Source organism: Oryctolagus cuniculus, chromosome 18, assembly GCF_051225735.1.
Source record: "Oryctolagus cuniculus isolate XC-2025 breed Fujian yellow rabbit chromosome 18, ASM5122573v1, whole genome shotgun sequence".
Classification (NCBI taxonomy): domain Eukaryota; kingdom Metazoa; phylum Chordata; class Mammalia; order Lagomorpha; family Leporidae; genus Oryctolagus; species Oryctolagus cuniculus.
The window spans coordinates 20,096,316-20,115,697 of NC_142884.1; the positions used below are offsets into that span (position 1 = coordinate 20,096,316).

Sequence of the window (19,382 nt, forward strand, 5' to 3'; positions counted from 1 at the left end):
AGAGATGAATGGAGATGGAGAGAGATGGGGGTAGCGGCAGGTGAGCTGCACCAGAGAGGCTGGGGTCTGTGTTGGGAGGTCCTGGGGCGAGGGCGGGGCGAGGAGCAGGTGTATCCCACCCTCCCCGGGAGCCCTGTCTGGGCTGGCCACAGGCGGGAGGCTCGTGGTGACCCTGGCGGGGCTGGGTGTTTACTGGTCCCAGGGCCTGACGTGGATGACTCCGGGCCGCTGGCGGCACAGTGTGTATCTGCCACTGGACACTCCCGGCCACTTGGCCTGAGCCGCGGCACTCAGGGCTTGCCCTTTCCAGGCCAAGCCCCCCATCCCCCACTGTGGAGGACTCTCCTGGCTCCAGAGGTCACGGCTGCAGGCGGCAGAGAGGCTGCCAAAGCAAACCAGCCCCCGTGACTTGTAGGAAGGCAGCTGGGAGGAGGGGGTTGGGGGGAGCGGGGCAGGGGTCTGAGGCCAGGGCTAGAGCTGGGGTAGGGGCAGGGGGCTGGGGGCAGGGATGGCAGGGGCAGCATGCCCCACCCCTCTGAGGCGGGACGGGGGTGGGCGCCTCTGGGACCCTCCACCTGACTCCCTCCAGTTCCCAGCCTGTTGGCTCAGCCCCAGCCCCCAGCCCCCAGCCCTCAGCCCTGGCTGGCCAAGCCTGTCCCTGCTGTCACCTCCCCGCAGGCAGGCACACCTGGACCTCACTGGGGTCAGAGGCAAGGCGGCCGCTGGACCTGCTTGGTCCGGCCCCTGCGAGCCTGGTCCCGCCAGCCAGGTGGCCTCCGGCGCTGCCAATCCCAGGGTCCAGCCCCTCCCCGCCCCTTCCCCCGCCTCCTGCCCAGCCCCCTCCTCCTCAGGTGAGGCTGCCTGGCCTAGCAGGGCCCCACGCCGCTGCCGCCAGCCGCTGCCTCCTGGGCCGCCCGCTCCCGCGGGCCACCATGCTCCTGCCCAGGCCTGGGGACGGACCCTAAACCAGCACCATCTCGCGGCTCCGCCCCCTCCTACCGGACCCTGGGGTAAGGTCTGCGCCCCCAGACTCACAGTTCCGGTTCCTGGGACGCGGGTCCCCTCACCCCCCCCACCCAACCTAATGCCCACTTCCCAGTACAGGTGCCTCCAGGGACCCCAAAAGCGGACTCTCTGACTTCTCCCCAAGGACCCGGCAGTTCCGGCCACCCCTCCTTCAGGCTCAGAGATGGGGCCCCAGTCACCTCCGCCCTCAGACTCAGGCGTGCAGGCCCCCGGCCCCTCCTCCCTCCCACCAAGGAATCCCCAGGTCCCTCCTCCCCAGGGCTCAGGGGTTCAGACCCTCAGCCCTCTCCCCTCTCAAACCCTGAGTTTGCCACCCCAGTCCCCTTCTCCCCCAGGCCCAGGCCCAGGCCCCGGTGCCCAGCCCTGCAAATCCAGGCGCGCCCCTGTCCGTTGGGCAGACACTGACACCATCCTTGAACCCAACCCAATCAGTGTCCGTGATCACGGCGTGCTCTGGCCAGGGCCCAGTCCCTCCAGCCTCCCTGGATGGGCGCCTGGGACTGGGGGCCCAGGGCTGCGCTGGGCTGGACTCCCCCAGGCCCTGCCTCCCCTGTTCATCTCCCCACAGGTCCCTCCCAGGCCGGGGAGGTCAGCCGGGGAATCATTAACAAGAGGCCGTGACATGGCGGAGAAGGAGGGTGAGTCCCCCTCGCCCTGGGCCCCAACTTTGGCTCTGCCTGACGCCCCTCCCTCTCCCCTTCTCTCTGTCCCCCTTGAAGCCCCTCTCTCCCTGGCGCCCCTCCCAGGCCATCCCCACCCCCTCTGAGGCCTCCTCCGCCTGATTAACTATTAACCGAACTGTCTCTGTGGCCCTGCCGCCACCCGCCTCCCTGCCACCCCACTTGACCTCTCTAGAGCCATGCCTCAGTTTCCCCTCACTGCAGCAATTCCTCAGCTGACCCTGGACCTGTCCTGTACTTGCGGCTGAGCGGGGCCGGTTGTAGCTAGCATGGCTCAGGACCCAGATCCTGGAGTCGCACGCCCCAGGCCTGTGTCTTCCGCTTGCTTCTCCCGCCCTTGGGCTGTGTGACCCTAAGCAAGTGTCCTGGTATCTGTGGGCTTCCATTGCCCCTGGGGTCAGGCATTCATCCTAATACCCCCTCCCCCATGGGGTTGCTGGGCGCATAGGGTGCACAGGGCACCCCCGTGGGCCCAGTGCCACTGTTGCCGGGGAGGCGCTCAGCTTTGGAGTCCCTGGGACCCAGGACGCCTGCTGACCCCAGCGTTCCTCCCACTTGCTGGCTGTGTGGGCAGAAGAGCAGAGGGAGGACTTTGCACTTGGCCTGGATAGAGGCAGAGGGGACAGCAGAGAGCCCTCGCTTGGGGTGACAGAGAGAAGCCACCCCTGGAACAGGCTCCCGCCGGCCTGCCTCGGTGGCAATCTCTTCTGCAGGCGGGGGGCAAGCCCCAGGGACCTGACTGGGGCCTCCCCTCCCCACCCTCCCCCTGCCGGGGTCGACGCCCCGTCTTCTTCCTGGAACCAGGCTGGGTGACACTTTCTAGCTGTGTGGCCCCGGGTGAGGCGCTGGCCCTCTCTGGATCCCAGTTCCTCTGTACATTGGAGATGGCAAAAGTGTCCTGTCCACAGGGCACCTGAGGATTGACATTAGCAGGCAGGACCCCCGGGATTTGCTGGCCAAAATGATGAGCTTGATCTCCGGCCTGCTTGTGTCTCGGCACGGTTAGCTGCTCAGACCCCAAATCATTCGGCCGCGGTCCAGAGTGAAGCCAGCTCCCCAGGCCGAGCAGGTGGACAGCTGGGCCCCCGCCCTCGGGATGGTTTCCAGCAGGGCTAGGACCTAACGGTGAACAAGCTAGGGAAAAACAGCAGAACATGCCCAGCAGGACAGAGGCTGGGGCAGGGGTGGGAGCCAGCCGCAGGTTGGCTGGATAAGCTGGGATTGCAAACTGCAGCTTGGGGGTCTCCTTTCTGATCTGTACGCTGGGGGTGCTGCCAAGGGCAGCTCCCTCACTGACAGCTGCAAGCATTTAAGGAGACCGCCCTGGTCGGGACGGGGTCCTGAGCTGGGCTACAGTTCTGGTGGCTGTGCTGCTGCTGTTTGCCTGACTCCTGTTGTCGGTCAAGTGCTAGCAGGCGGGGCTCTGCGTGCTGCCTGCAGCTGGGCCAGCTGGTGTCTGAACTGAACCAGAGGAGGAGCTGGGAGCAGGTAGGGTGTGCCAGGCAGGGGGCAGAGTGTGGCTAAACGCTGGGGACCGACACAGGGCAGGGCATGGCGGGCGGCACTGGGAAGGGAGGGAGAGGAAGTCGCAGGGCGGACCAGGCTCCCGTGGGACTGTGTTGGAGGCAGTGCTGGGTCTCTCCACAAGGTGGCGCTGGTGGCCATCCTGGGTTTCTCCTCCCTAACTCGAGGGAAGCTTTTTAGGGAGCCCGGAGAAGTGTCTGGGAGTGTGGAGAAATGCATCCAATGCCCACCTCTCTAAAAGCTGTGTTTGCCCTTGGGGGAGACTGGGGTGTCGTGGGGTATCTCCAGGGAGGAAGGGACCAGTAGGATTGAGTGTTGGGGGGGGGGGGGGTTCCTGGGCTTCCATTTGCAGCAGGAGCCAGAAAGGGAAACTGAGTCCAGTGGTTGGGTGGGGGCTGGGCAGAGGCAGAACTGGGTGGGAGAGAAGCTCAGGAGGTCCCCCAGGCTGAAGGGAACCTGTCCCGAGGGGAGGGGCCGTCCTGGGGATGAAAGTGTCGGGGGCAGGGCCTAAGTGGAGGAACAGATCTGGGGAGACACTGAGGCCGGTGCGGCACCTGCTGGGTGTGAGGGGACAAGAGGATTCCTGGAGACGGCACGCAGGAAGCTGCAGAACCCCGATCTGGGCCTCAGGAGAGAGGCCAGGGCTGGGAGTAGGGTGGGGAAACTGAGGCTGCAGGAAGGAGTGAGGGGAACCGGCCACGTCTGCTCTGTGAGCTGGAGACCCCGACAGGGTGGGCAGGGAGGGTCAGTAGTGGGGCACGGAGGGAGCTCAGGCGTGTGCGGTGACCCAGTGGGCCCAGGAGCTGAGCGCCTCATTGCCAGAGTCGGAGTCTGAGCGAGGGGGTAGTCCACGGAGCTGTGGGCAGAGACAGGAGCCACGGGTGGCCGCTGTGGAGGCCTTTGAGACGGGGGACATCTGGGGGCAGGTTGGGGTCCTGGGGAAGCCACAGCATTATCTCAGGGAGTCAGAGGCAGGGAGGCCTGGCTTGTGCAAAGGCCCTGGGGCTCCCACGGCACCATGGAGTTGAAGGTGCACGTCTCTCACATGAGAGGATGTCTCCAGTGAAGATGCACAGGGAAGAAGTGTCCCACACGGGGAGGAGGGACCCAGAGGGAGACACTGCCTGTCCCCCACAGGTGCCTAAGGTCCCCAAAGCAAGGGAATGTAGAGGAGGTTCTTCTCCCATGGGGACCACCAGGGCCTCCAGGCTGCCAGGAACGGCCTGAGGCTGCAGGGAGCCAGGAGGGGTCGGCAGGGCAGGGCTGGGGGCAGGGCTGCTGGGACAGAGGGAGCTGCTGAGCCCTTGAACTCTTAACACCTCCAGACAGTTGCCCTTGCTGGCCTGCTACCCGCTCTGTTCCCGGTGCTGGCCTGGCACGGTGCCCACCAGCTGTGTACCACGGCCCCGGGCGGGAAAGCCGGGAGCTCCCACAGCCGTGGGCGTGCTGTGCCTGTGCCAGCCAAGGGCTGACCCGGCTGCAGGCTTTTAGTGGTCTTTTCTCTTTGGGCCCCTGGTGATGCCTTGGTGATGAGGTTGGTGCTATCGTGTGGCCCCCAGCCCTGGTGACCACCACCCTCCCTGGAGCTCCGGTCACCCTGGCTCCCCGGAGCCTCCACCAGAGCTGGCCTCGTCCTGCCACACAGCTCTGCGTGGTTGCCTTGCGCCTGGGCCTCGATTCAAACGTCTCTTCCTGGGGAGCCCTCCTGATCCCATTTCCACGTTGCATCTGCTGCCCCCGGCCTGCCACGTTTGCTCCATAGTCCTTGGCAAAATCTGGACATTTGGGGGTCTGTGGTTGGCGTCCCCCCACTGCCCACCTAGGGGGCATGAGCGCGTGAGCTGCGGGAGTGCTGCCCTTTTATCTGCCTGGGGGAGATGGGCCACATGCCTAGGGCCACAGCACAGGCAGGGGCGGTGTGGCTCTGGCTCCCCGCCCGGCACCAGCTCTGTATGGCATCCAGGACCCAGCCCTGCCCTGCGTGCGCTGAGTCACAGGGGATAGGGGTGGGGGGACCTGACTCTGCTTCTCTGAGCTCTGAGAAGGGAAGCTGTGACGAGTGTCTGACAGCTCGTGCATTTAGAGCAGTGTTTGGCTTAGAGCGAGCGTCGATCGGCAGTTGGTTGTTATTACTATTATTGAAAAGGACTTTAAAGTATTATTTTTTGAAGTGGCCCATTTACTAGATGAGAAAGCTGAGGCCCAGAGAGATGATGCCACCTGCCCAAGCTCCAGCTAGGAAGGGATAAGGCCCAGAATTTTTTAAAAAAATATTTTATCTATTTATTTGAAAGGCAGAGAGAGAGAGAGAGATCTTCCATCCACTGGTTCACTCCCCAAATGGCTGCAATGGCCGGGGCTGGGCCAGGAGCCTGGAGCACCATCTGGGTCTCCCACATGGGTGGCAGGGGCCCAGGTACTTGGGTCACCTTCTGCTGCTTTCCCAGGCACATTAGCAGGGAGCTGGATCGGAAGTGGAGCAGCCGGGCCTTGAACCAGTGCTCACGTGGGATGCATGTCTTAGAGTCCGCAGCTTAAGCCTCTATGCCACACCACCAGCCCCTCTAAATGTGTTCTTAGCCTCCTGGGAGAAAATTTACTCTTGGTGCTAGATTCTGTGAGTGATGTCTGGTTGGTGGGCCCGGAGCTGGGGGGTACCCCAGAGGGGAAAAGGCCTGGAACAGCAGAGAACAATGAGGCGGAGGGCCGCCAGGAGGGCAAAGGTCAGGGGCCCCAAACCCCAGGAGGCTGCAGGAGTGAATGGCGGTGAGGGAATACAAAAGCGCCCCGTCATGGGGGAGGAGAGATCCCACACAGGGAGGCGGCCCCCCTGGGGAGCTGGACACCTGGCTGGCCCCGTGGCAGGGCAGGGCCGGTCCTGCCAACTGCTCAGCCCTGGGAAACAGGGCCCTGGGCACGGCTGGCTGGGACATGGGACGTTAGCTCGGGGTGGGGGGAGGGGTGCAGGGCGCCGCTGGCCGGGTGCCCAGGCCTTGCGCGATGAGGACAGGCCTGGCGGTGGCCCCAGCATGCTGTCCCTTCCAGGTGGCCAGACCGTGCCATGCTGTACCGGACCCAGGGTGGCAGCGCTCACTGTGGGGACCCTGCTGCTCCTGACAGGCATCGGGGCGGCCTCGTGGGCCATCGGTGAGCCGGGGCCCTGCGATCTCCCCTCCCCTGGCCCTGCGGCCCCCCGGCCTGCCTGCCTCACCCCTGCCTTCTCCGCAGTGACCATGCTGCTCAGGAGTAACCAGGAGCCACTGTACCCAGGTGAGTAAAGTGGGCTGGGACCTGCGGGGAGGCCCTGGAGGGAGCTCCGGACGGCGCCTCCGGAGGGGCCGGGCACAGACGCGCATATGTGTTGGGGTGGCCTCGCGTTAGTGTGTGGTGCCTGCCGCGTGCCAGGCAGGACCGGAAGCTCTTAGCATGTCTGACCTCGTGTTTCCCACACTCCAAATACCATGGAATGAGGGAGTTGAAAACCACATTTCTGAAAGTATGAAATCGGTGTAGGAAGCAGTAGGGTGTGTCCAAGTAAGGAAAAAAAGTGGTGGGAGTGTGTTTGTTTCGTTTCTAGCTAGTCCTACACGTGCACCCTGCGAGCTGGGGCTGTTTCTCTCCCATTTTACAGATGGGAAAACGGAGGCTCGGTGTAAGGCAGCGGTGGGCCCTGGACTACCAAGCCCCTAGGGGCCTCCTTGTGAGGCAAAAATGCGTAGCCTACGGTAGATGGGGCCAGACAGGGTCAAGAGGCACAGTGGGAATTCGGTGGATGCTTCTAGCTCTCCTAGGAGGTGCTGCTAGCTCCATTCTGCAGACGTGGGAAACCAGGACCAGGTGGGACACGCAGCTGCTTGGCCACAGGGCCCTGGGTGGCTCTTGGGCTGGCCTGTGACAATGTGCCTGCAGGCACGTGGGAATGAACGGCCACATGAACAGATAAATTATGGGGTGGATGAATGACTGGTCCCCAAGGCCAGCTCCACACGGCTGCTGTGTGGCCCTGGCCAGTGGGAAGAGAGAAGTCGGGTGATGGACTGTCTCTCCCACACCATCATCCCCCTCCTTAAGAGACTGCGTTCCCACCAAGAGAGGTGCAATGCAGAACAAGAGTGCACATCAGCGTCCACCCTCAGCCCACACTGGGCCAGCACTGCCTTCTGTCCTCACCACAGCCCGTTTTCATATGGGGAAACTGAGGCACAGGCCCCGAGCTCAGAGGTGGCAGGGCCAGGATTTGACCCTAGGCCGTCTGGGTGGTGGTTGTGTCTACTACTACTCGAGAGAGAGAAAGGTCTTCCTAGATCACTAGATTGCTTCCCCAGATGGCTGCAATGACCGGAGCTGGGCCAGGCCAAAGCCAGGAGCCAGGAGCTTCTTCCTGGGCTCCCATGTGGGTGACCTAACCCGCTGTGCCGTGACATCGGCCCTAAAGATAAGTGTATTTTAGTGCAAAAACTGTTGAAAACCGTGCATGTGAAGGGTCTTCAGAGAGTCATGGCAAATGTGTGTTACAAAAAACTATGCACAGGTTTCAAATTCTTTCTTTTTTTTGCAACCAAATAAAACTTATCTTTTTTAGTCCCTATTTCTACAAACATTTTGAAGTTTCCTTGTGGGCCAGGCCCTGGCTACAGCCTTTACCCAGGAGGCACTTGAGGTTGGGGGGCTGTTTCCTTCACCACAGCTCCCAGACGGGGATACTGAGGTGGGGAGAGAGGCGGAATGACTCATGCAAGACCTCATGTGGCGTGCGTGGCAGAGCAGAGAGGAGCGCTCCTCTGTGGCTCATCCCTCTTGGCTCACCCCTCATGGCTTGCTCCTCTGTGGCTCACCCCTGGTGGCTCACCCCTCGTGGCTCACCCCTCGTGGCTCGCTCCTCGTGGCTCACTCCTCCATGGCTCCCCATACCAGGTCATGAACCCAGGGCGCCTGGGGTGCAGGCCACAGCCACCCCCACCTTGCTCTGCTTCCCCTGCCGACCCCTGGCCCACTCCTGCTGGCCCCCTTGCACCTGAGCCTGGCTCCCTGCTTCCCCCAGCTCCCGCCTGGAGGCAGCTCTTGGTTCTGCACACTGGCGCCTGAGCCATGGGGCCCCGCACAGCCCTGAGCCCGGCTGCAAGTCCCAGCTTCCTCCTCTGTGAGAAGACTCCAGCGAGAGTGAGCGGAGGTCATTGTCCATGCAGTGCTTGGCTCCCAGCCGGCCCGGGACGCGCAGGCTTTTGCTTGTCACCCTTCCTGCTGTCACTTCCTGAGCAAGGGCTTCCTGGACCCCCAGGCTCTGCCCGTCGCCCCTGGCCACCCCCTCCTCACATTCAAGGCTCATCTTTGACTCCTGGCGGATCCCAGGAGAGCGGGGATGTTCTGTGCCCGGCACGTAGCAGGTGCTCAGGAAAACTCTGCCTAATGGTTAAGCACAAGGACAGGTCACGGGCGTGAACCAGCCGGCGGGGGGGGGGGGGGGGGGGGGCGGGACCAAGCCAGCTCCAGAGCCCTCGCCCTTCACTTGAACTTGAGCATTTCAGACACAAAACACAAACAAGCAACCCCCGGAACTGTGTCCCCCACGCATTTTTCTGGAACTCTCACACCTCATCTAAATATATCAGACAATCGGGTAAGCCCGCCGGGTGACCCAGAACAGGCTTTCTGCTTTCCTTAAAATAATATCAACAAGAACACAGAATTCCAGAGTGAGACACGGCGGCAGGGAGTGTGGCTTAAAACACACTAGGAGGAGGCAGAATGTTCCCACCCCTCCCAACACGTCCACAGTGATGGCTTTTTCCTAAAACCCCACACTCTCTGGAAGCCACATTTCCCGAGCAGGGTGAATTTGATTTAAAATAAGACCCCACCCTGCACCCCCAAGCCCCCTCCCCAAGCTGCCATTTCCTTTTTTTTTTTTTTTTTTTTTTTTTTTTTGGACAGGCAGAGTGGACAGTGAGAGAGAGAGATAGAGAGAAAGGTCTTCCTTTGCCGTTGGTTCACCCTCTAATGGCCGCTGCGGCCGGCGCACCGCACTGATCCGATGGCAGGAGCCAGGTACTTCTCCTGGTCTCCCATGGGGTGCAGGGCCCAAGCACTTGGGCCATCCTCCACTGCCTTCCTGGGCCACAGCAGAGAGCTGGCCTGGAAGAGGGGCAACCGGGACAGAATCCGGCGCCCCGACCTGGACTAGAACCCGGTGTGCCAGCGCCGCAAGGTGGAGGATTAGCCTAGTGAGCCGCGGCGCCGGCCCGCCATTTCCTTTTAAAGATTATTTATTTATTTGAAAGTCAGAGTTACACAGAGAAAGAAGGAGAGGCAGAGAGAGGGGGAGAGAGAGAGAGAAAGGTCTTCCATCTGCTGCGTCACTCCCCAGTTGGCTGCAATGGCCAGAACTGCGCTGATCTGAAGCCAGGAGCTTCTTCCGGGTCTCCCACATGGGTGCAGGGGCCCAAGGACATGGGACATCTTCTGCTGCTTTCCCAGGCCATAGCAGAGAGCTGGATCGGAAGTAGAGCAGCCGGGACTCGAACCAGTGCCCATATAGGATGCCCGCACTACAGGCAGTGGCTTTACCCACTACGCCACAGTGCCCGCCCCCCAAGCTGCCATTTCAAACCTTACTCTGGTCTCGGCACCACCCGCACCCACGCAGGCAGCCATCATTAAGGCAAGCCAGCCAGGTAGCTTTTCAGGTGCTGGCTGTGGATGCGTGCATTTGGGGTGGGGACAGGCAAGTGTGTGTGTGAAATCCGCCGGAGCAGGGAATCTGCAGGCCGCTGGGTTTTGCTGGTGGTTAGCTGTGTGCCTCTGGGCAAGCGTGTCCCCCTGAGACTTGGGATGGGCATAGAAAAGGTCATTCCCTCCCAGGATGGCTGTGGGTCCCCAGGAATCAGCGGGATGTGTCAGCTAGCGCCCGCCAGCAAACAGGGCCCGTGCCGCGGCTGCCGCACCTGCAGGAGGTGAAGTCACCTTCCAGCCTCTGGGCGTCGGGGTGCCCAGCCCCACAGGCCTGATTCTGAATCCCGCCTCTGCTGCTCACCCGATTGCTGCTACCGGGCAAGTCACCCCCGCCCCCATCTGCAAAGTGGGGATCTTTATGGTCCCTGGCAACGTGGCAGGGCAGGAAGAGTCCATGCACACAGTAGGTCCGCAGCAGGGCAGAATGCTCCTTGGAAGTCCCGCCTCTTCTTGCCCAAGACTGCTCAGCTTGGGGGCGCCCCCTGGCCCCTCCAGGTTCCCTACGAGGGGTGCAGGAGTTCTCTGGGATGCGCTCTCAAACACAGGCCAGGCAGGAGGCTTGAGAGCAAAGGCCCAGGAGATCACAGCTGACGGGGGAGGGGGAGGGGTCCTGCCCCCTCCCCGTTCCCCGCTTCCCTCTCTGTGCCAGGCTCAGCCCCGTACCTGTTGGCTCAGGCCGACACCCTCAGCTTACCTTGGACCTCTGTGTTCCTTCGCATCCACCGGCCTGTCCAGCTTTCTCCCTGCCCTGCCCCCTCCTGGACATCCCAGCAGCCTCCTCCCCCAGGAGTCAGCTCAGGGCCCTCCGGGCTCAGCCCTGCCCCGGCTGCACCTCTGCCCAGCTCAAAGCCCAGCCCTAAATGGGGAGGGGGGATCCCTTCTGGGCTCTGCCTCCCGGCTGTGCCTGCAGCACCTCCGCCTCAGCCTGGGGACCTCGCCCCTTGCACCTGCTTGGCCTACTTTGCTGTGGCCCCTCCTGTCTGTGGGGCTCACTCTCACCTCCCCGACACAGGGCGTCTGCTGCTGCTTTCCAGCGAGGGTGACCTCACCGCCCCGCCCCCACACACCGCCCGCCCCTTCCTGTTGTGTGACACCTGCTGTATCCTCCCAGCTCATCCTGCTCACGGCTGCTCATTATCCGTCTCACCCGCTGGGCTCGGAGCTCACAAGGGCAGAGGGCTTGCGCTGCTTTGTTCCTTGCCGAAAATAGACAACGACACCTGAGGACAGGCCCAGCCTGGGCGCGCGCTGACCGCGTGACAGGACGCCCCTAGAGAGCCCTGCCGGGGGAGTGACTTTTTCATTGCTGTCTGTCTCCCCACCCCCCAGTCTTTGGTTTGAGCAGAGCCTGGGGCTGTCTTGGTCGCCTTTGTGTCCCCCCACACTGGGGGACAAGCAATGTGTCCAGTGAGTGTTTGTTGAGTGAATGAATGAGCGCTGTGTGTCTTTGCCTTGCAGAATTCGGCACTTTAGCAAATTCAAGGCTCTGACAAGTCCCGCACAAGTGATAGCTTTTCCCTCCCTCCCTCCCACCCCTCCTTCCTTCCTTCCCCACCCGTCTCCCTCCCTCCCCCCCACCCCTCCTTCCTCCTCGACTCTAGAATCTATGTTTAAACATTTTGGCGGCCAGTGCTGCGGCTCACTAGACTAATCCTCCACCTTGCGGTGCCGGCACACCAGGTTCTAGTCCAGGTCGGGGCGCCAGATTCTGTCCCGGTTGCCCCTCTTCCAGGCCAGCTCTCTGCTGTGGCCAGGGAGTGCAGTGGAGGATGGCCCAGGTCCTTGGGCCCTGCACCCCATGGGAGACCAGGATAAGTACCTGGCTCCTGCCATCGGATCAGCACGGTGTGCCGGCCGCAGCGCGCCAGCCGTGGCGGCCATTGGAGGGTGAACCAACGGCAAAGGAAGACCTTTCTCTCTGTCTCTCTCTCTCTCACTGTCCACTCTGCCTGTCAAAAAAAAAAAAACAAAAAAACAAAAAAACAACATTTTGGTAATCGGACGTATTAGTCAAAGGTCTCCAGGCTGCAACACACAAGGGGAAGCTGTTGCAACTAAGGATTCTGGGGTTCTTCAAGCCTGGCTGTGTCATGGGGCTTTAAAAATGTTACCCGAAATCTCCCAGCTCTCCTCCATGTTTGCATATTTCCTGACCCCCCTCCCCGGCTCCGCGCGCCCCATTGGGGCAAAGAGGCTGAAATAATGTCCCTCTCCCAAATGTCCAAGCTGAGTGCCAGACGTCTAGCTCGTGCCCGGGATTCCAGCTTGGGAAGGAGATGTCCCCTGGCCCCCGTGGGGCCAGCCCAAGCTAGGCTCGTGTGGGGGGTGTTGGGGAGGCGCCGGCAGGATTCAGGACCGAAGGCACAGGCTGCAGCACGGGCCGGGAGGGGCCGGGGCCGGCCCCGAGGACCCAGGCGCCCCCCGCCTGCCCCCTGCAGTGCAGGTCAGCCCAGTGGACGGCCGGCTCGCCGTGCTGGACAAGACGGAAGGGACGTGGCGCCTGCTCTGTTCCTCGCGCTCCAACGCTAGGGTGGCCGGGCTCAGCTGTGAGGAGATGGGCTTCCTCAGGTACCGGGACGGGGGTGGGCACCTCAGGTCGGGGTGGGAGCTGGGCGGGGAGCAGGCCTGACCTCTGCCCTGCCCAGGGCGCTGGCCCACTCGGAGCTGGACGTGCGGACGGCGGGCGCCAACGGCACGTCGGGTTTCTTCTGCGTGGACGAGGGGCGGCTGCCGCACGCCTGGAGGCTGCTGGACGTCCTTTCTGTGTGGTGAGCAGGGCGGTGGCGGGTGGCCCGGGGACCCCAGCCCCGTGCAGCCCCTCCATGCTGACTGGCTTCTCGCGTCCCCGTGTCTCTCTCAGTGACTGTCCCCGGGGCAGGTTCTTGACCACCGTCTGCCAAGGTGAGACCCTGAGACCTGCCCCCACGGAGACTTCTACCCCACGGAACCCCCCCCTCCCCCCGGGCTGGTTCTGACCCCTCCACCTCCCCTAGACTGTGGCCGCAGGAAGCTGCCCGTGGACCGCATCGTGGGAGGTCAGGACACCAGCCTGGGCAGGTGGCCCTGGCAAGTCAGCTTGCGCTACGACGGGGCGCACCTCTGTGGGGGGTCCCTGCTCTCCGGGGACTGGGTGCTGACAGCCGCCCACTGCTTCCCGGAGTGAGTGCCCCCCATGGCGCCCGCGCGGGTGAGGTGGGGACGCCCGGAGGCCAGGGAGGCTGCGCCTGGGCCGGCTGCCAGCCCTGCCTCTGTCCCCTGTAGGAGGAACCGGGTCCTGTCCCGATGGCGAGTGTTTGCAGGAGCTGTGGCCCAGGCCTCGCCCCACGGCCTGCAGCTGGGGGTGCAGGCCGTGGTCTACCACGGGGGCTACCTTCCCTTCCGAGACCCCAACAGCGAGGAGAACAGCAATGACATCGCACTGGTCCACCTCTCCAGCCCCCTGCCCCTCACAGGTCAGTGTTGGGGGTTAAGCCTCAGCTTGGGGACTGCACACGGCTGGGCCCAAGGGCTGTGCCCCTAGGGGAGACACAGGAGCGAGAAAGGCCCACACGGCCACACGGCAGCACCGGCTCGGGAGTGGTAACAGCACCAGCTGGACACGAGCCAAACGGGCACGGCTGGCCAACGGATGTGCCAGCTCTGTGCCGGGCAGTGAGGTCTGGCTACACAGAGGGATGAGAGGCTGCTGCCTGCCACGGCACAGCCGAGCCACGTGCCGGCCACTGCTCACCATGGCAGGCGAATCCCCAGGGGCAGCACGGAGATCGCCGGTTGCCAGGACAGGAGGTGGGGCTGGGGGTGGCACGGAGGAGATGGGGAGGTGAGAGGTGAAGGAGTCGAGGTCTCTCTCGGGGTAATGAGTTCGCATCTGTGAACGCACGAGAAGCCCCGAGCTATTCTTCCAGCGGTGGGCTGGGTGGTGTGGGAATAATGGCACCATGCACCTGTCCCTAAAAAAAAAAATAGCTATGGGAATGAAACTTACAAAGCCTGTGGGAATGGAGCAGAGGTGAGGCACGGTGCCCTGCCGTCCCCACGAGGGCTTCCTGGGTGCCAGTGAGCAGGGCTCCCGTGGGTGCCAGTGTGTCTCAACCCCTCCCCTACTCACTCACGCCCCTGCTGGATTCAGGGGAGGGCTGGGTCTGATCACTGTGATAAAAGCGATGCTTATGGGGCCGGCGCTGTGGTGCAGGAGTTGGGCTGCTGTCTGCAATGCTGGCATCCCATAGCAGAACGCCTGTTCAGGTCCCGGCTGCTCCTCTTCCGACCCAGCCCCCTGCTCATGTGCTAAAGCAGCGGAGGATGGCCCGTGTACTCGCATCCCTGACACCCACTTGGGAGACTCGGATGGAGCTCCAGGCTTCTGGCTCCAGCCTGGCCCAGACATGGCAGGTGCAACCATCTGGGGAGTGAACCAGTGATGGAAGCACATTCTCTCTCTCTCTCTCTGTCTCTCTCTCTCCCTCTCTCTCTGTCACTCTGCCTTTTGAATAAATAGACACATCTTTAAAACACAAAAAAGCAATGGTTATGATGGTTCCAGTGAAGCAGTAATAGTGGTGATGAGGAAGCTAAACAATACAAGCTACCTCCAAAACTTCACGGAAGAATGGAATTAAAAAGGGAGTCTGCAGCAGGAAATATATATGTGTGTATATATATATATAAAATATGTATATAAACATATATGTATAATGAAGGGGTCTTCCAAAGCCCGTGGAAATGTGTGCCAGGGCCACACGGTGCCTGGATTTCCGAGTTGCTTTACAACACGATAAACTTCTCTTCGAATCCCACTTTGTCTGTGAGCTTGTGGAAGCCCCGCCCACAAGCAGTGATGTCATGGTGATGGTGCCACTCCCCCCACCCCCGCCATGCTCCCCAGGGCCAGGGGCCCGCATGCCGGGAGCGTCCGCTTCCCAGTGTGAACCCCTCACGCAGCCCGTGGCGGGCTCTCCGACGCCCTGTTTTCCTCACTGGGGAAAGGTCCCAGCGCAGAGAAGGTAAATACTGGCCCAGGCTGCCGCCCAGCCAGGGAGCCCAGGCCTCTGGGTGCTGGAATCCGTGCGCTCCTCACACTCAGTAACAGCCTGTGCTGTGCATCAAATTTATTTTCAGGGTTAGTTCCTTTTTCTAAAAAAACGATTTATTTATTTCATAGGTAGAGTGGCAGAGAGGGAGAGAGACTGAGAGAGACAGATCTTCCATTCGTTGGTCCACATATGGTCGCAATGGCTGGGGCTGGGGCTGGGCCAGGCAGAAGCCAGGAGCTTCATCCGGGTCTCCCACGTGGGTGCAGGGGCCCAGGGACTTGGACCATCCTCCACTGCTTTCCCAGGCCATAGCAGAGAGCTGGATCAGAAGTGGAGCAGTCGGGACTTGAACCGGTTTAACCCTCTGCAGCCACAATGCCAGCCTCTATGTATATTACTTTCTAATGGGTGGACACAAAGTGTCGAGATGGGGGTGTCTTTCCACACTTCTCACGAGAGCACCCTCTAAGGTGAGGGTGGCCCTGGGTTCAGGTTCTGGCTGTGCCGTGGACTTCCCATGGCAGCGTCCACGATAGGTGACTCGGCCCTGCTCCCAGGACTGATGGGCGAGCCCACAGGAAGGCACCTGGGACAGTGGCTGCCACAGAGGGGAGCTGGGGGCAGCTGGCCGGGGCCGAGCCGCGTGGTCTCTCTCCCACAGAGTACATCCAGCCCGTGTGCCTGCCCGCCGCGGGTCAGGCCCTGGTGGATGGCAAGATGTGCACGGTGACCGGCTGGGGCAACACGCAGTACTACGGTGAGGCACGGGGGTACTGTGTGGGAGGGCCACCTGGAAGGGACTGCAGGGCGCTGGGGGCGAGGGGCGGGTGGGGAGGGCGAGGGGCGGGTAGGGAGGGCACACGTGCTCCCCAGCTCCACCAACTTGCCCGCGCACCCCCAGGCCAGCAGGCTGGGGTGCTCCAGGAGGCCCGAGTCCCCATCATCAGCAGTGAGGTGTGCAATGGCCCCGACTTCTACGGGAACCAGATCAAGCCCAAGATGTTCTGTGCTGGCTACCCCGAGGGGGGCATTGACGCCTGCCAGGTGAGGCACGGGGCGGGGGCAGCTCCTGGCCCCTGCCCAGCCCACAGGTGTGCGGAGACGGGGAGGGGGCCGCCCCCTTGCCGGCCGCCCCGGCCCCGAGCCAGGCCGCCTCGTGCCTTGCCAGGGTGACAGCGGCGGCCCCTTCGTGTGTGAGGACAGCATCTCTCGGACGCCACGCTGGCGGCTGTGTGGCATCGTGAGCTGGGGCACCGGCTGTGCCCTGGCCCAGAAGCCTGGCGTCTACACCAAAGTCAGTGACTTCCGGGAGTGGATCTTCCAGGCCATGAGGGTGAGCAGGGCCTGCACGGGAGCCAGAGCCTGGGGGCGGTCAGGGCTGTCATGGGGACACATGGATTTCCAAGGGCCTCTGGGCTGTGGGACTTTGTGGGGGGTGGGGGAGGGGCCTGCCAGCCCTTGGAAGCCCCCAGTCGTCTTTCCCCAGACTCACTCCGAAGCCAGCGGCATGGTGACCCAGCTCTGACCTGCGGCATCTCCTCGCTGCGCACGCGTCCGGGGCCCGAGTTGATGGAGGTGTCCCTGCCTGCTGTGGGGGGGCCCCGGCTGGGCCCAGGCCGCAGCCCCAGGATCCCCGCCCCCTTCAGGGTCCTCTTCCACAGTGGCGGGCCCACTCAGCCCCGGGACCCCCCGGCCTCAGCCTTCTGACCCCCGTGTAAATATTGTTCTGCCGACTGGGGACACCTGTCCAGGTACCCCCTGGTGACAGGATGCTCTTTAAATAATAAAGATGGTTTTGATTAACGTGGCGCTGAGTTTGCAAATATCAGCAGCGATGAAGACAGTTTTCACTTTTCCTGGAGCACACTGGCTTCAGGAACTGCTGGATCCAGCTGCTCTCCCGAGTCCGCTCTTCTCTCTCTCGGGTGCATTTTGGAAAGCAGAGCTGCGCCCAGGTCCCCACAGACTCCAGGCTTCTATGCCACAGACTGGCTCAGCCAGCACAGGGGAAACCAACGCCTCTTTCCCAATAGCCTCGGGGCCTGGAATGACCCAAGCTCTTGATGGACAGATTTGGGTCATCTCTCATCAAATGACTGTGCACCCGATGCACAGGTAGAGAAGGGTTCCCCCAAAGGAAACGGGGCGCTGCTTCCAGAAAAAGTGAGCACAGATGCCCAGTGGGCAAAGAAAAGCCAGCCACCTTGGGTGAGCGCAGACAGCAGGGCCCTGCGGGACGGAGGCCGGGGGCGGGGCCTAGGAGCGCAGCCCACGGCCTCCAGCGTGGGCCAGTTTCCATCCCTGTGATATAATGCCCAAGGAGAAAGGTTGGTCTGGACGCCCAGCTCTGGAGGCTCATGGTCCAAGATGGGGCAGGTGCACTGGTGTGGCCCCTGGTGGTGGTGTCCCTGCCACAGTCCTGAGCTTCCAGAAAGAGAGGTGGTACCCCTGCCTCTGTCAATCCACTTCGGCTGGTCACTTATAACAGCCACCAGGATTCAGTCACCAGGGTACACCCTAAGAACCTAATCCGATCCAGCCACTACCAGTACCGTAAACTTATGACTTGGGGTTCAAAGTCCTCCCTGAACTCAGGGGCCTAGTCATATTCAACCATAGTACCCATCCTTGGGCTGAGTTTGGGTCGCACCTTCTGGGAACACTGCCCACCCCTATCTCCTACCCACCCTCCATCCTCCACTGGACATCTGTGCATCTGTGCGCTGGTCCCGATGGCCACCAGGGGGCGCCGCTGCCCCTACACTTCGAGAAACTAAGGCGGTGGTGGTGTAGCGGAGAGCCTTGTGCTCTGCAGAAGATGCCGGCTCCCCGGGTGCATGGTTCCCGGGACTTCAAATCCGAATGTGTCACCACCCACCCCAAGCTCCCAAGCACCTCGAACCCCCAGCCCCGGCCCCGCGATGATTTCTTTCCTCTCTCCTTCCTTTTGGCTTCTGTTCTCAGCTTGGCTTACACAGTGCCAGCACTGCTGATGGAGACCGTGGGTTCCGGGTGGTAGTGATGGATGCATATTCTTCAACACACATCAGGATGGAAATAGTAAAGACTCCCCAAATAAAAACGTGTCTTTATGCCCCTCCCGCTCCGTGGTCTCCTGGGACTCGCGCTCCTGGGGCCCGTGTGTACGCACCTGGAGGAAGCGGCTGTGGAGTCTGACCTCCTGCAGAGGGGCTGCGTTTTCATCCACGGGGCCACATCAGGGCCTGGAACATCGTGGGGGAGCGTGCTGAGCCCCCGGCCCCCAGCCCCTGTCTGCTGGGGGCGGCCGGAACACTGCCCTCCTGGGCAGCGGTGAGGGGAGAGTGCGCTTTGCCAGTGGGGGTGCGTAGGGGATAAAGACAGGGGGCCTTAACCCAGAGATTCTGGGGGCAGTAGGGAAGTGAGGGGCTCTGCTCAGTGTGGCACGGGAGGGAGCCCCGCCTGGGCGCCCAGCACTGTCCCATGTCATCACATGGTTTGGGTTTGGGGTTTGGACACTCCTTGGAAGAGGGAGGCCCCGCTGCCTAACTTTGAGCCCCCTGTATGGGGACCCGCTGGTCTCTGCACCCCATTGCCTGTCACTGTCTCTGTGTACCCCAGTGCTTCTCCCAGCTAAGAGTCCCTGCGCCCCTGCACAGGCTCTGAGCCCTGCCTAGCCTCCCTCCCATTCATCTCCCCTGGAGAACGTCTCAGCCTCTCCCCTCCACTCCCAGGAGGCTGAGCATTAATCTTTAACCTGACGAAGCGAGAATTGGCAGGGCTTCCAGCCGGAGACACACCTGGTGGCCAGCGCCCCGCCAGCAGCAACCAGTTCGCCCACCAGGGCCTCTGTGTCTCCAGCCCTGGCTCACCCTAGGCACCTGTAACCACCCCGGGGGCCACTGGGCAAGCTCTGGGTGCCACCTGTCCCCTCCCAGCCCCACCCCGTGCCTCCAAGCCTGGCCCAGCCTCAGCCAGACCGGATGGGAACCAGGATGCTGGGAGTCTCCCAGGCCCCCTGGATCCATGGACAATGAGCCAGTGGGGCTGAGTGACAGCACAGCCCCCACCCCACCCCCGGCCCCCAGCTGCAGCCCTGGTATAAGCCAGCCTGGCCACTCAGGGCTGGGGCCACCATGGAGCTGCTCTGGCTGCTGCTGGTGGCTGCGTGGGCCTGGGGCTCGGCACTGGGGTGGGCTGCGGGCGGTGGGTCCCAGCCGGTCCCTGGGGCTGTCCCCTCAACTCTGCAGAACAGAGTGACTTGGAGCGAGGAGACCAGAGGTGAGGCTGCACATGCTCTCTAACCTCTGGGGTGGGGGGGAGAGGATGGGGCTGGGAGGGGCCGGAGGGGGTCGAGGAGGCTGGCAGGGGCCTCAGAGGTCTCTGTGCCCCCAGCCTCGCTGCTGTATCC

General features: G+C 62.5%; 1 protein-coding gene and 1 long non-coding RNA gene across 3 annotated transcripts; one reads left to right on the forward strand and one right to left on the reverse strand.

The window, feature by feature from the left end:
• Positions 1-849: 849 nt before the first annotated feature.
• HPN (hepsin) lies at positions 850-16,795 on the forward strand. 2 transcript variants are annotated; one of them, XM_089320101.1, is made up of 13 exons: positions 850-1,010; positions 1,105-1,664; positions 6,276-6,377; positions 6,459-6,500; positions 12,398-12,527; positions 12,605-12,727; positions 12,820-12,860; positions 12,953-13,118; positions 13,221-13,411; positions 15,654-15,749; positions 15,894-16,036; positions 16,161-16,325; positions 16,479-16,795. In XM_089320101.1, the coding sequence occupies exons 2-13, from the start codon at positions 1,190-1,192 to the stop codon at positions 16,515-16,517; spliced, it is 1,713 nt and encodes a 570-aa protein (XP_089176227.1). In that variant the 5' UTR covers positions 850-1,010; positions 1,105-1,189; the 3' UTR covers positions 16,518-16,795. The 2 variants fall into 2 exon arrangements, with proteins under 2 accessions (XP_089176227.1, XP_017193684.1); XM_017338195.4 differs by having other exon boundaries at positions 1,595-1,664.
• On the reverse strand, positions 9,476-11,117 carry LOC138846478 (uncharacterized). The gene is made up of 2 exons (XR_011383994.2): positions 10,654-11,117; positions 9,476-9,718 (listed from the first exon to the last, which is right to left on the reverse strand). It is a non-coding gene; the product is annotated as an uncharacterized LOC138846478 (long non-coding RNA).
• Positions 16,796-19,382: the final 2,587 nt, after the last annotated feature.